Below are 15,000 nucleotides of genomic sequence, written 5' to 3'. Positions count from 1 at the left end.
CGCATCTTCGACCTGGAGGCCGACCCCACCTGCCGCTACGACTACGTGGACGCGTACAACGGTCACTCGTACACGACGCAGAAGCTGGGCCGCTTCTGCGGGACGTTTCGGCCCGGCGCCATCATCTCCACCTCCAACCTCATGATGCTGGAGATGGTGACGGACGGAGGCAATGGCGGCCGAGGCTTCCTGGCCTACTTCAGCGGAGGAAAGCCACACGTGGACGGTGAATACAGACACCTTCCACAGCTCTCACCTCATGTCATGTTTCATGCACAATTGAGAATCAGGTCTAAACAGGTTTTTGAACGCTCAATGGTGTTTTTTGCCCCCAACGACACCTTCCAGGCAGCACAGCCTAAAAGGCACTACCTTTACCCTATTCCTAACCTTAACCCCCTCAACCCTCATGCTACCCCTAAACTGAGGGGAGTAGCGCCTTGAAGGCAGCGCTGCCTGGAAGGCACCGTTGAGGGCAAATAATACCAAAGACCTTGCTCAGGTTTCATGTTTTTTTGCACATAACACTTATCTGTTCTCTCATTCCATCGACAGAATATTGAGAATATATATATAATATGTATATAATTATAATATATATAATTTATAACTTTTCCACAGTTCAAACGTTTTTCTGTAACAATCCTATCCTGCAATGAGCACCTATATTCCTCTCACATAATATTCTTTTTTTTTGTCTTACATAAAAACGATGAGTAAGAACCAAGTCTGTCTGTCTGTCTGTCTATCATCTCCGCTCACTTCCTCCCTCCCTCCCTCCATCCCTCCCTCTCGCTCTCCCCCCTCCAGAGAACCAGTTCTGTGGGGGCCGGCTCACCAAGCCCACGGGGTCGGTGAAGACGCCCAACTGGCCCGAATCCGATTACCCAGCAGGCATCAGCTGCTCCTGGCATATCACCGTGGAAACCAACATGGTTAGAGGGGCTGGTTATTTCACACATTTGCCTTCCTCAGGCTGTCCAATCTCTGTCTGTTGTTTGAGAGGTGCGACTGTGGAAAAAAAAATTGACATCCAATTGCTTTGAGGTTGTCTGTGGTCGCAAGTGCTTTAAATAGGGCCTTTTGTCCCGTAAATGTCAACCGGGGGTCTCCTTGTAATGAAGGGGTAGAGATTAGTTTTAGAAAATGTCAGTCATGACCTGTGAATTATGTAAGCTTTTAGATTCTGCGTGTAGGTTATAGAAGCTTGGTGTGTTGGGTGAAAGTGTGTGTGTGTGTGTGTGTGTGTGTGTGTGTGTGTGTGTGTGTGTGTGTGAGTGTGTGTGTGTGTGTGTGTGTGTGTGTGTGTATGTGTGTGTGTGTGTGTGTGTGTGTGTGTGTGTGTCTGTGTGTGTGTGTGTGTGTGTGTGTGTGTGTGTGAGAGAGAGAGCGCGCGTGTCTGCTCCACCTGACCACAATCCAATGACGAAGCATCAGTGAAAGAGCCCATTCAAGAGGTGGGCATGTGTACAGAGGGGTTGGGTTAGAGGAAAAGGAGGAGTGCGGCAGAGAGAGAGAGCTTGTTTGGATAGTGTGGACATTACATGTGCCTGTGTGTGTGTGTGTGTGTGTGTGTGTGTGTGAGAGAGTGTGTGTGAGTGTGTGAGAGATAGACAGAGAGAAAGAGAGAGAGAGAGAGAGAGAGAGTGTGTGTGTGTATGTGTGTGTGTGTGTGCGTTTATTGCTTTTCCACATGCCTGCTACTCTGATATCCTTCTTTCTCCCAGGTGATTGAAGTGAGATTTGAAAAGTTGGATTTGGAACACGACATGTACTGTCGCTATGACTACGTGGCGCTTTTTAACGGTGGGGAGACGGATGACTCGCGGAGAATAGGGAGGTTCTGTGGGGATGCAGTACCAGAGTGAGTCCTACACACACGCACGCACAAGCATGAACACACACATTTACACTCTACAATCTTAAAAAAGGGTTCTTGGGGTGCTAAAAAGAACCATGCGGGCTTTAAAGAACCCTTCAAAATAGATTAAAGAACCATTTAGGGGTGCCATATATGAAGCATGCAATAGAACCATTTTTGGTTCTATATAGCACCTTTTTCCCCAAAGAGTGTATTTATTTTTTTTCAATAGCTGATAACCTGGCCCTAATTGAAATGCTGGGTAAAGAGTCTAAAACAGTCTAAAAATGGTAATTAAATTAGGGCCCAATCATTTTATGATGGCACTGTAATGCATGGTAATGACAACAAACAAGCACAAACAAACAACAAACAAACAAAAGATTATTGTATGTGTCCCCTGTAACAAACAGCCATAATGATACATGCTGGCCTCTTTCTGCCATTGCAGGCCTGTAGTGACCAATGCCAATGAGCTCCTGGTTCAGTTTGTGTCTGACCTGAGCGTGACCAAAGCCGGCTTCATGGCCCACTACACCAGCATCCCCAAGGGCTCCCGGTCGCCCACCAGGGACATCGACTACGCCCCGGGCCCCCGCGTGGAGTCGGGCTCGGGCTCGGTCAGGCCCAGCCCCCGTCCGCCCAGGCCTCAGCCGGCCCGGCCCACTCCCAAACCCGCCCTGAGACCCAAACCCACTCCGGCGAGACCGGCACGGCCTCAGCCCAAACCCGCGCCGCGCCGGCCCACGCCCAAACCCAGAACCAGACCCACCCCGAAGCCCAAACCGGTCCGGCCGACGGCTAAACCCAGAGTGAGACCCACGCCCAAGCCCAAGCCCAAGCCGAAACCCAAAGCGACACCGAAACCGAAACCGGCCGCCAAGCCCAAACCAACGCCGAAGCCCAAAATAAAACCCACGCCAAAACCGGGCACAAGGCCGGGACCTAAACCAGGGGTCAAACCCACTCCCAAACCAGGGACCAGACCGGTCAAGCCCACTCCCAAACCAGGGACCAGACCCATCAAGCCCACCAGAAAGCCTGGAACTAAGCTTGTTGTAAAGCCTCCACGGCCTACACCTAAGCCCAAAGTGAAGCCCACTCCAAAACCAGCTTCCAAACCTGGCACCAAACCGGCAAGCAAACCGGGCCAGAACAGCACCGGCACCGCAGCGAAGCCGGCCAAGAAACGTGAGCCGAGATAATGTGATTTCATAACAGAGAAATGTGCTATTCGCCGTGTTTTGTGTGTGTGTGTGTGTGTGTGTGTGCGCACGCACATGTATGTAAGCGTGAGGACGAAGACCACAGAAGCATACAGTATGTGTGTGTTGATTTGCAGGATGAGGTGTGTGTTGTACAAGCAGCCCCATCCTAGCTGTTTTGAGTGTGAAGGGGTGCATGTATTTTTGTGCCCACTTTCATGTTTGTAAGTATGTGAGTGCATGTGTGAGTGTGTGTGTGTAAGTGCGCGTGTGTGAGTGTGTGTGTCAGCTAATTGCACTTATATTTATCTCATATTCTGTGCAGCCGTAGCAGCAAACCCCTTGTGCACACAGGCTTGTAAGAGGACAGGCACCATGGAGTCCAATTTCTGCCCCAGTCACTTTGGTGAGTCACCTTTCTCTCCTTCTCTCTCCTTCTCTCTCCCTCTCTCTCTCTCTCTTTCTCTCTCTCACACACAAACACCTTCTCTCACTCTCTTCATCCTTCTCTCACCCTCCTCTTCTCCCTTTCTCTTTCTTTCTCCGGCTATTTCGGGAGCCACCACAGTTGTCATGGACACTGTATCTCTGACTATGTGGGGGCAACTGTTCGCCATCCACGATGCCTCTCCGCACCAGCCGGTGGACAAAGGATCCATAAGAACCATAGGAGCCATAGAAACCATTGGAACTATAGGAACCATAGGAGCCATAGAAACCACAGGAACCATAAGAAGAAGGGCTTTGCTGCATTCTGTGATACTAGACTGGCCCCAGAGCAAGTGCATCATGGGAGATGTGTCTGTGGTTGCGGTGAGAAACCAGCAGCTGGTGAGAGCCCTGTGTGGAGAGGTTACAGCTCATTTGTCATCATATGCAAATGACATGCGGCGCAGAGTGGGTGGAACTCCTGTGAAATGTCAAGGAATATCAATTTGACATTGACTCATGTCACTGGGACTATTGTGAACATATCTACAACTTTCTCGATTTTTCTTTTCTTGTATCCTATCTCTTATGTGCATTATGTTCTTTGTTAGTTCTTTCTTGCACACACACGCACGCACGCACGCACGCACGCGCGCACGCACGCACGCACGCACGCGCGCACGCACACGCGCACGCACACGCACACGCACACGCACACGCACACACACACACAGTTTACTTCTTTATTTGTATCCACAATTAAGAATAAATATCACATACTGTAAGGACACAAATTTGACAGATGCCATCCCACACACACACACACACACTTAACTCATGTGAACCTCTCGCCTCAGTGCTGACGGGTAGAGTGATGGCGGTGTCCGCGGGCCAGCAGGGCACTGTCGAGGTGGACGTGTCCATCATCAAGCTCTACAAGGCCGGAGCGCTGAAGGTCGCCAAGAGGGGCCCCGTTATGTCCGTCACCCTGACGACCACCTGCAAGAAGTGCCCGGCCATCAAGAAAGGTATACGCATACTGTAGGATTCACTCCTCTCTCCCTCCCACTTAAACACAGACACACATTGACATGAATATATTACAGATATAAAACTACGGCTTCAGAAAGTAAAAGACCTGTCATTGGTTCTAGCTATGCACTTCACACAGGTTATTCCACTAATTAGCTGATCCACCTGCCTTAAGAGTTGTATTAATTAGAATCAGCTGATTAAGTGAATGGTCAGATCAAAAAATGTGGCAGGCCGCAGGACTTTTATTTTCTGAAGCTGGACTTCTACTCTGATTACATTAGCATGCTCATGTTCAACATGTAACACAATTTAACATATAAACATGCTTACTCTCAAACTGCTTACTCTCAAACAGACATTGTTTGATGCATAACTTGATAATACTGAGTAATTTACCGTAAATACTTGTTTTTAATGGACAGGAGGGAACTACGTGATGATGGGTGAGGTCAATGCAGAAGGTCGGGGAATTATCCAACCCAGCAGCTTTGTACTGCTGTACAAGATCGTCCACGCCAAGGCTCTTGCCACCTACGCCAAGGCACAGTGCTGATAACAGGGCGCCAGGCAAGCAACGCCGCTTGGTCGACGCTCGGGCATCAATGCCAAGCCGAAGGCGAGGAAGACATGCTGCCCAGTCGAAGAGATCGAGGCAAGCATTTGAAACAGACGGAGATGAATTTTGGGTGGGTGGGAGAATCAACATGTGTGAAGAGGTGCTCATATTTGTCATTATATCATTTAGACATCCAAAGTATATTCTCTCGGTATACCCTGTCAGTGCACCTAAAGTAGGCCTACGTAGGCTACTGAAATTGAGCAGATATCACGCTGGTAAAAAAATATAATGTGATTAACATCTATTTCAACACTCTGCTGAGTGCATGTCACCAAAAGTATTCATTGTTTTTGTATTTTTATATACATGAGATATTATACTGTAACTGTTGAGTTACTTGGATTTGTATAAATTATGATGGGGATTTAATAAAAATGTTTAAACGTAAAAGAACATTCATTGTCCATTCACATCAAACTGAGCTGAGATTTCCCTGAGTTGGTCTACCATCTTCAACTAGTCCACCTCTGTGTCCCTATTACTGTAATATACCTCAACATTGCCCCCCAGTGGTTAACTGTAATTCCTGCAGGTATGGCAATAGCAGTGTGACATAGGGTCACCATATGTTGCCGTCTTGCCGACAAACCAACAACTGCTCCTAGTCATATGATATGTTATCACAAACAGCAAGGGTACAAATTTTCATATTATGATAATGGCAAGGAATTTAGAATACCCTTGATGTGATGTAAGCCTGTATGCTGTTGATTCTCTTTCACGTGTCAACATTTTTCTTACCCTTATGTCATACCGACCCAGTCAACAATCAACACAGATGCATGCAACACACACACACACACACACACACACACACAGAGAGAGAGAGAGACACCAAACACACACACACAAAGACACCAAACACAACACAAGAGAGATGGCCAGGGGTTAATTTAAGGCCAACAAAGGGAGATTGGGCGGGCAGCCAATGTGAGGAAAGAGAGACCCGAATGGAACACCTCTCCTTTTCTCTCCCTCATTCATTCTTAATACCTTCCTCCATTCGTCCAACCCGCAGTCCTCTCTCCAGCTGCTGTTGTGCAAGCACACGCCTTTGTCCAGGCCTGCATCTCGTGTCGTGTGTATATGACTGGGCTTAGTTCTTTACTGTTTGAACAAGATCGAGGGGATGGGATGGTAGCAAGATAAATAAATAGATTGATAATAGATGGCAAACACAGACAGACAGTCAGACGGATAGTGACAGAAGAAGGGAGAAAATTAGAGAATGATAGAAAGTTGGGGAATAGGTAACATTCACTGACATACTGTATACTGTTGAATAGTTTACAAGCGCTTTTGCACACCTCTTTTGTGGGGACAGGTGCGTTGGAATAGGTTAACCAGTTATACTTAAAAGAGAAAATCCTCCACACTGTCCATTACGCATGCAAACATTTATTCACAGTATTTACGACGTTTCGGTCTATGAGGTTGTGAATACTGTGAATAAATGTTTGCATGCGTAATGGACAGTGTGCGGGATTCTCTCTTTTAAATATACTGTTCAATAAAAGTACACACACTAACACATGCGTTCTCAGTGTCATGCATGCACCTATTATGTTATACAAGTGAGAGAATAGGAAGTATGCAGGCAAGTAAACAGGATGAGTTGTAGGAAGTGCTGTGGACTGCCCTGGCCTATAGTACTCATTTGGAAACATTTGAATACTTCCAAATGAGACACATTTGAATCATGCTGTGTGACTCACTGCACATGTGAACAGATCTTTTTGAGTGATAAACAAAGCAAAAGCATACACCTCACCCAAACACATGAAATGCACACACTATAACATATTGAGTAACATTTGAATTTTTTATTTGCCTATAAATTGTTATAAACAAAATAGAATCAAAATGGGCTCAATCAGCCTCTCATCAATATCAACCTTATAGTTCAAACTAATATAAGAATTCGACAATAGGTTATCTCTAAGCCCCAATAGACAAAGCCCTGTTGTCTTGGAAGATCATCTTTGCCACCACGGTGACTTACGATACCAGGGGCACAGGTGCAGAATAACAAGTAATGGCAGTTGAAACATAACATTGATGTTTAGTCTAAAACACACACATTGATTGTCCATTGTGAGTCCAGCGGTAATATCTGCAGTACAGTACATCTTTTGATATTGTTTGTCAGTATTCATACAGATGAGGATCATATGCGGATCAGTCCATGTGGTCCGAGCGGGGACCCTGTTCTGAGTATGAATAAAAAAGATGGAATGATCCATCTAGAAGGTGTGACTGCACTTCTGATATGTGCAGTTCCAGAAAGTTCTTGATGCAGCATCACAAATATTAGTTTCTTGTCCCTTGCATTGTTTCGTGCAAATCCTGAACCTTGGTTAGAGTGAGTTACACTGAAATGGTATAGACATCAAGACGTCTCATTGTTTTACAAACAGAGCTGTGTGCGCAAGAAGTTGCAGTAAAATTCCAAAGGACGAATCATGGTGGTAGACACATACAAGACAGTGGTAGACACATACAAGACAGCGAGACTCAATCTATAAGTTACAATCTAACATATCATTCGCAAACAAACACTATCCCACACATCACACAGGTTTCAAAGTGCAAAACCTCGCACCGAAACGGACAGCCATCTTCCTTCCTTTTTTTTTTTTTGTTGATGTAAAAAACCCGTAGTTGGTTTTTACTGAGACTAGCAGGTCTGTGCCACTGTGCAAAACTAATAGAGGAACTGTGTGGCTATCATTTCACACCAAACTGTGCCCAGCCCTCCCCCTAGACGTCAGCCCCTCTAGCCAAAGTGTCGCTATGACAACATTACGCTCAGTCTATCATCTGGACATTAAAGCCTGTGTTGGTGAAGTTCACTGCTTAAAATCCTAAAGACAGACAGAGCATATTCCAAAATGGAAGGTTAGGCACTCTTGACTCTGTCATAAGGCTCTAGTTTGTATTTTATAGACCTAAACATGGCGTAACAGCAATTATAAAGCGTTATAAATTAACCCGGGTTGGTTGAAAGCATTATGGTTAGTTACAATGCAAAAGAAGTCTAATGCTTAAGAATTTCTATAGAAAGAATTTAAGAACAGTCTCAATCTAACAAGTTTAAAAATGATTTAAAAAAAATAGTCCCTTCACTGAGGGCCTTGTGACAGAGACATCTGAAAGCTGTAAGCCAAACAGCTCTCTGTAATTAAAGAGGTGACACAGACCCTGGCAAGTCAGCCATGAAGACCTGGGCCACGTTCCACTTCCCTTCACTCAACTCTCCATTTGTATGGAACACACACACACAGTTTCCCAAGTGCTCACTTGCAGGCAGAAATGCATGTTGGAAAACATTTACCCCCACCCACCCCTCCTTTCTCAAACGGTGGCCATTCTTTCCCAAACAGGGTGACTTGCACGACAGCAGAGACAACCCCCACCCCCCCACCCCCCAAACTCAAAGTGCAGAGTGAAAGTTTTTGGGAGTGAGCGATTTTAATTGTTCTTTTTTCTGTGGAACTGACCCTTGGAGACTATAGCAGCCTAACTTCACAGTGAGCTCTCTCTCTCTCTCTCTCCCTCTCTCTCTCTCTCTCTCTCTCTCTCTCTCTCTCTCTCTCAAAAGCAGCCTTTCCAAAGAAAAGGCCTCAGTAGTTTCCACCACCATCACCACCACATGCTCAGAGGAAGTGGTTGAGGGCTTTTATCAGGTTTCAATCCCATGATGCCACAGGGTGGCCTAATGCTCCCAGTATAACACCCATGGGACTTCCCAGACACCACCACACCACTTCCTGAAAGCATCCAGTGCACTGAGTGCAAACTAAGCTAATTATGGCTCCTGATACGGTCGTCAGGACTATTGCTCGTATTACCTAGTAATAATAACAAAGATAATGTAATGTAATAAAGTAATAATAAAAGTAATAGCGATATGTTTTCTAATTCTAAATATGGCTTGACTATTACTAAGGAAAATGCACAATCAAGGAAACGTAGTCCTTTGTGTTGCACTTTTCTGCAGGCAGATAGATAGACACCCTTCCGTTGGCCTGAACTGAACTCTGTGTCCTTAAAGGCACCTCTCTCGTTCTGTTTCTGGTGCTCAATCAAGCACCTACAAATTCATTGTAAGACATGCAAAGATTATGTTTGACGTAAATTGATATCTATAAAGTGAAAACGTTGCTGTTCTACAAATAAATCGACATTCTCCATTACAGCTCCCCACAGCATTTCCTGTAAATTATTTGTGTGTGCGGACGACATCATTACACCACAGATCGTAAAGGAGGAAAGACTGATCGGACGTAAAAAAAAACCCTCCAGAAACTAAAGTGCATCGCTACACAAGAACTCGCCCCCAACATTTCTTCCATCAAAGCACAGGGTGCCCTTAGTCAAACCTTAGTCATTTATCCTGTTTGTAACTCCTGACTTCCTGTTTGACGGCTCATGGGAAAAACAAAGGAAATGAGACATTAAAGACCGAAAGAGAGAGAGAAAGAGCGAGAGACAGAGAGAGAGAGAGAAAGAGCGCGAGAGAGAGAGAGTATAGTGGTACAGATTAATAACAGTGTGGGATGAAATCCAAGGCAAAAATACCAACAGGAAAGCGGGTGGGAGTGATTCTGAAACATCTCTGCTATGCTAATGCTATGAACTGGGTTTACAGACTCCCTTCAGCAAAACAAAAAAAAAAATCCCTGATTTTCCCTTGTGTCTTCACAACCCTGAGGGAGATGGAATCCTCCTCTCGCTACAGAACACACTGTAACCTCTGGACATCCTTCAGAGCCCCACACAGATCACACAAAATGGCTACAAAGGGGGAATGACCTGGTCAACTCTCACTTGCATTTAAATCAATGTTTCAGTTCATACAGCAGGGGCAGAGTTCAAGGTTCAAGTTAAAAAGATAATAATCACTGGCCTCCATCAGTCAAAGATGAAATCAGTACAGGATATAAAACCCATTAGTGCAATGAGAATGACATCATGTATCTAAAAAATACAGTTAATAAAATAATGCCAAAGTCACGATTGATGGTCTGACAGACGGACTACAATGTATTGAGGTCCATTACTGAACGCTATAGCTATCACTGCTAATCAGTGCTGCTTCAGCTGCTTTAGCTGCTTCTGCTGCGGGGCGTAGATGTGGTAGGCGCCCCAGCTGAACCAGGCGATGATGGAGGCGATGCAGACCTGCAGCAGCACCATCACCCCGTAGGTGGTGAGGAGCTCGGGGCCGGGCAGCCTGGTGGGCACGGCGGGCGGCAGCACCAGCGTCGGGTGGAGGAAGAGCGCCCGCACCTCGGCCTTGATCATGTGCAGCTCGTCCAGGATGGAGAGGAAGGTGCAGCAGTGGAACCACTGGTGGCTGTGGCCCCAGATGTCGAAGGCGCCCGGGCACAGCCGCTCGGGCACCTTGCTGATGTTGAAGAGCGCCGACACCACCAGCCAGGCGCAGTGGCGGTAGAAATAGTGGGCGGTGGTGGCGGCGGCGGCCGAGGACGAGGAGGCCGACGGGTACGGGCTCGGGCTGAGCAGCCGGTAGAAGATGGGCGTGGACGACACGCAGAAGGGCAGCAGGAAGACCAGGGTGCGGATGGCGTAGCGGTAGGTGCGCCAGCGCTGGCGCGTGTTGCAGCACGCCAGCACGCAGACGATGGCCACCAGGCACGAGCTGGGGATGTAGTACGAGTCGAAGAACACCTGGAACTCCGGCAGCCAAGACGGCGACGCCGGAGGAGACCCCATATCGGCCTCACCGCTCGACCCCGACGCGTTTGTCGCTCCTCCTCCTCCGACGAGGGGCGGGAGCCCGGCCCGCGGGTGGATGTAGTAGTAGTACGCCAGCGAGGAGCCCACCGTGTAGGCGCTGATGGTGCCGTAGTCCACGAAGAAGCAGACCTCGCGCACGATCAGCGACATGGAGTTGAGCAGGTGCGCCAGGCTGCTGGCCAGGAGCAGGAGGCAGACGCCCAGCAGGTAGTTCCACAGCGGGTAGAAGAAGGGGTCGGAGGGGGCCGGCGCGCCCTCCCAGCCGAACACCTCCCGGAAGTGGAAGGCGAAGACGAAGATGGGCAGGAAGTGCGTCCAGAAGTTGCCGGTCTCGTTGGTGGGCCGGAAGGCCGAGGCCAGGCACTGGCGCAGGCTGTAGTTGGGGAAGCGGTAGCCGGTCAGGATGAAGTTCTCGGTGACGCGCGGCGGCACGTCCGTGTGACGCAGTAACGGTACGGACCACATGGCGGAGTCAGTCCGATTCGAATTCAACTCGATGAATTACAGTACAAGTGATGCAAGTTCAGTTGCACGGATAGGCAAATGACCAGTTAAGAAACTAATTCAAAGTGCTATACCACCTCTTTTACATGTCCTCCTTGTTCATTTATTGCTTGATGGCAAACACATCAGGCATCAGGCCTGTACATCAGGCAAATGTCTTGGTATCTCAGTAGCAGTTTGTTGGATCTGGATTGTCCAATGCTGATCAGCCTCACTGGACATTTCACTGCTGCAAAAATTTAAGAGAGTTCCCTTGTAACAAAAGTCTTGAGGCTTTTGTCCACCACAAGGCATTCATGTCAGTCTCTGAGGCACCAGCCATGAAAAGTAGCCATTTGCACAAGACAGGCTGTATCTAAAAGGAATCCCTGAGATTCAGTCCAAAGAAGGGAATAAAGTGAGCCAAGAGTTTCACTGAAAAGTGACCATTATCCGGTGTGATAGTAGGCCTACTTGTGGTCCTTTTACTTGACCTCTTCGACCCAGTCCAAAAGGTTATGTCAGAGCAACTCAGTTAATCTTTTAACTCCATTTTGCTGTGGACAGCGTTCTCATTTCCTTCTTTGGCTCAAGGGTGACCGATCTTCTTTTCCCATCTCACGTGCAACTCGTTCTCTATTCAAATGTCTTCTTGCTTCCTCTTTTAAGCAAATTCAGACATCGGTTCTGTCCAAACAAGATGACATCTTTACGCTCAGTGAGTCGGTCTGGCAACTCTCTCTGTGCCTGCAGTACCCGAGTACACCGTCAAATGCATGCAAACGATCCTCCGTTCGCATCATCAATTCTCCCGAAAAGTAGGTCGTGTGGGACAAGCTCTTGAATCGGCTGGACGGTGAGACGTGGCGCGACTGTAATTTCTATTATTCACGGTCCTTCATGCATAACGCATGTCCTTGACGCGTTTATCTGCTTGTCCCTATAATAAGGCATTGGCAGAAAAACGGTTCGCTCTCATGCCGGCTTTTTCGCGAACGCTGAACTATGAGGTAGATTGACGTAGGCTATTTAGGAATGAAATAGTTACGGCGCGGTTCCTTGGAAGTAGCGGTGTTACCTTGGGGTTTGACCCATCTGTCTCCGGCACAGTGTGTGATCCACAGGACACTCGGTCAAGTGACTGTGAGCACCGGCTTCAAATTGCGATTCCCAACGCTTGTCCTTGACTTTTATATGTGAAGACGTGTATGACCTATCAGAGATCAGTCCAGAGGAGACACGAGGTAGAAAGAGAGTAGCGGACCGACATGCGTAGTAAGCGGTACCTTAACTGCGCCGGGTCTCCTGTGTAGCTCTATTCAATCACTCGAAATAATCCGTCTTTTCCATGAGGTCATCCGCGAGCGGTCCACCGAGCAGTTGATGTCTTACATAAATATATGATGTTGCCCAGTCGCATGTCGGGGAATTCAGTCAAGTCGTCGAAAAAACGCGTCCTTGACGTCCTGACGAGTGTAGCAATTGACGTTGTAATGCTGGTAAGGTTGTCAACCGGCATTATTACGCGCCTCCACTATTTTGACGACTCGAGGAGGGTCTATTTCCGTGGATAACCCAAATTCTTCGGCCGTACCTCGTACGGTGCTGTGTAACATTTTAGCCAACCAGCGGCTACTGCGGGGAAGCGCGTCTCTCTCTCTCTCTCTCTCTCTCTCTCTCTCTCTCTCTCTCTCTCTCTCTCTCTCTCTCTCTCTCTCTCTCTCTCTCTCTCTCTCTCTCTCATGTCACTCTATCTCTTCCTGGCACACATGCACAACGCTACACGCAACACTTGCCTGCAGGGTGCAGGGCACGCCGAAGCGCAACCATTTGCATGCCCCAACCTTCTAGAAGTCAACTTTCCATGTGGTGTTTAAATAATCACTTAAAGAACCGATGGTACCACAAGGAGATGAGTTTTCTGTCTGGTATAGGCGCCGTTAGGCGTTGGCTGCGCATGAAACTGAAACCCCTCTAAATAGATATAGAGAGACCGTCATATACGCAGCCATATAAGTGTGATACTGCCAGGTCAGGCTGTTTCCTGATTATATCGGTGCAAAGTGCACCACAAGGCTGTGAGTTGAATGCTGCGTTTGGTGAAAATGACCCTGCAGTCGATCAGTTGGCCTATAATTTACTTGTGAATCTCACCAAAAACTAACTGGCCATACACTTAACAAAAACCAGAACTAATACAATGACAGTATACAGTTTCTCACTTCCACCTTGGTCAATAACAAGGCAGATTGTGCCAGAATTCAGACATGGGCAGGGTTGTTTAGGATTTGTAAAGAGACAATTACAGTGGTTTTGATGTCTGATAACTTCAAACACATCTTTTTTTTCTTTGCTTTAAGCCCTTTACTCATATATCCGTTGTAGTGCTCCATTGTTTAGACATCTCTGAAACAATTCGACAAATTGGTAAACACTAACTAATGCTTTAGCCATTAGACATTCACCACACACACACAAAGCTAATAACAACACAACACAGCACGCCTGGCAGACAGAAGGCCCCCGGCCCATCCCCCAGCCCCAGCCCACTTCCTGGATGAGCTCCGGCCGTGTGTCACTCTGCCGTGACAGGTGGCCCTGCGGTGGACACTGAGTCATGGAAAAAGCAATCCATTAAGGGGACGCCACAGCTCCTCCACTGGCCAGTGGTTACGCTAATGAGATTTGATGGTCAGCAGCATTTGAGTATTTGGGTGTATGGACCACTGAAAGATGCTGGACCATCTGGCTTTTGAGATGACCATACGAGACTTCCCCACTCATTAGCTTTTACAGTAAAACCAACCTAGTGGTTCATAGTAAATGTAGTAGCCCAGGACAGGGTGAGGCACACTAATCGGAAGTGCACTGAAAGATGACCATCTCCACTATGTTTCACAGCAATAAACATAAACATTTATGTGGAAGACATTTCTTTGTAAAGTCAGTAAATACCTACTCATTCAAATCAGCAGAATGAGAAGGAAATGGCATATGGCGAATGCAGTTAACTACATTTTACAGTTACAAACCACCAACACACCAGAGAGCAGCGGATACAGGCTGTATTTCAGAGTTTTCTTTAATAAGTATGTATTGTCTGCTGACCCTTATGGAAACTAAAGTTATTCATCTGTGCAAAGGACATGTAGCTGTAAACACATAGATGTGTGGCTGTAGGGGAACCAGTTTTGTGTGTGTGCGTGTGTGTGTGTGTGTGTGTGTGTGTGTGTGTGTGTGTGTGTGTGTGTGTGTGTGTGTGTGTGTGTGTGTGTGTGTGTGTGTGTGTGTGTGTGTGTGTGTGTGTGTCTGTGTGTACATTTCTTATTTGGGTGTATACGTAAGTCTTTCTAGCTGTGTCTTTCCTAATGAGTGCTTATGGGAGTCTGTTGTGTGGTGCTGCATTACGTGGGTTCGTGTGGGTGTCTTTTGTGCATTTGGGGTTGGATTGTGCCCATATTTGGACCAGCACACTATCACATGCATGAGTATGCATGGTCACGTGCACATGCTCTCATTTGCGTTTGCGAGGCATGTTCCGGGCTGCCTGCTTCCTCTCTTTTCGGGTCAACTTGGGCTGCATAGGGGGCGGGCTCTGCCTGGCA

The 15,000-nt window shown here is 47.3% G+C and overlaps 3 protein-coding genes across 3 annotated transcripts in view; 1 reads left to right on the top strand and 2 right to left on the bottom strand.

Annotated features, from left to right (window-relative positions):
* pcolceb (procollagen C-endopeptidase enhancer b) overlaps positions 1-5,528 on the top strand; it is a 10,255-nt gene extending 4,727 nt beyond the window's left edge. Inside the window, exons 3-9 of the mRNA XM_062516314.1 lie at positions 1-226; positions 811-935; positions 1,728-1,864; positions 2,313-3,052; positions 3,392-3,472; positions 4,353-4,523; positions 4,953-5,528. The exon at positions 1-226 is cut by the window's left edge and continues 33 nt beyond it. Of these exons, the coding sequence (XP_062372298.1) occupies positions 1-226; positions 811-935; positions 1,728-1,864; positions 2,313-3,052; positions 3,392-3,472; positions 4,353-4,523; positions 4,953-5,083 (1,611 nt within the window). The 3' untranslated portion in view covers positions 5,084-5,528. The remainder of the gene's footprint in view (positions 227-810; positions 936-1,727; positions 1,865-2,312; positions 3,053-3,391; positions 3,473-4,352; positions 4,524-4,952) is intronic.
* A 3,066-nt stretch (positions 5,529-8,594) lies between these two features.
* paqr9 (progestin and adipoQ receptor family member 9) lies at positions 8,595-13,020 on the bottom strand. The gene has a single exon (XM_062516925.1). It carries the CDS (start codon positions 11,375-11,377, stop codon positions 10,238-10,240), a length of 1,140 nt encoding a protein of 379 aa, XP_062372909.1. The 5' UTR covers positions 11,378-13,020; the 3' UTR covers positions 8,595-10,237.
* Positions 13,021-14,742: 1,722 nt separating this feature from the next.
* Positions 14,743-15,000, bottom strand: part of LOC134060227 (zinc finger MYND domain-containing protein 15-like) — a 3,621-nt gene continuing 3,363 nt past the window's right edge. Inside the window, exon 8 of the mRNA XM_062516859.1 lies at positions 14,743-15,000. This exon is cut by the window's right edge and continues 129 nt beyond it. Coding sequence (XP_062372843.1) covers positions 14,910-15,000 — 91 coding nt within the window. The 3' untranslated portion in view covers positions 14,743-14,909.

Source organism: Sardina pilchardus, chromosome 16 (assembly GCF_963854185.1).
Source record: "Sardina pilchardus chromosome 16, fSarPil1.1, whole genome shotgun sequence".
In the NCBI taxonomy this organism is placed as follows: domain Eukaryota; kingdom Metazoa; phylum Chordata; class Actinopteri; order Clupeiformes; family Clupeidae; genus Sardina; species Sardina pilchardus.
This window is presented reverse-complemented; position numbering and strand designations above follow the sequence as displayed.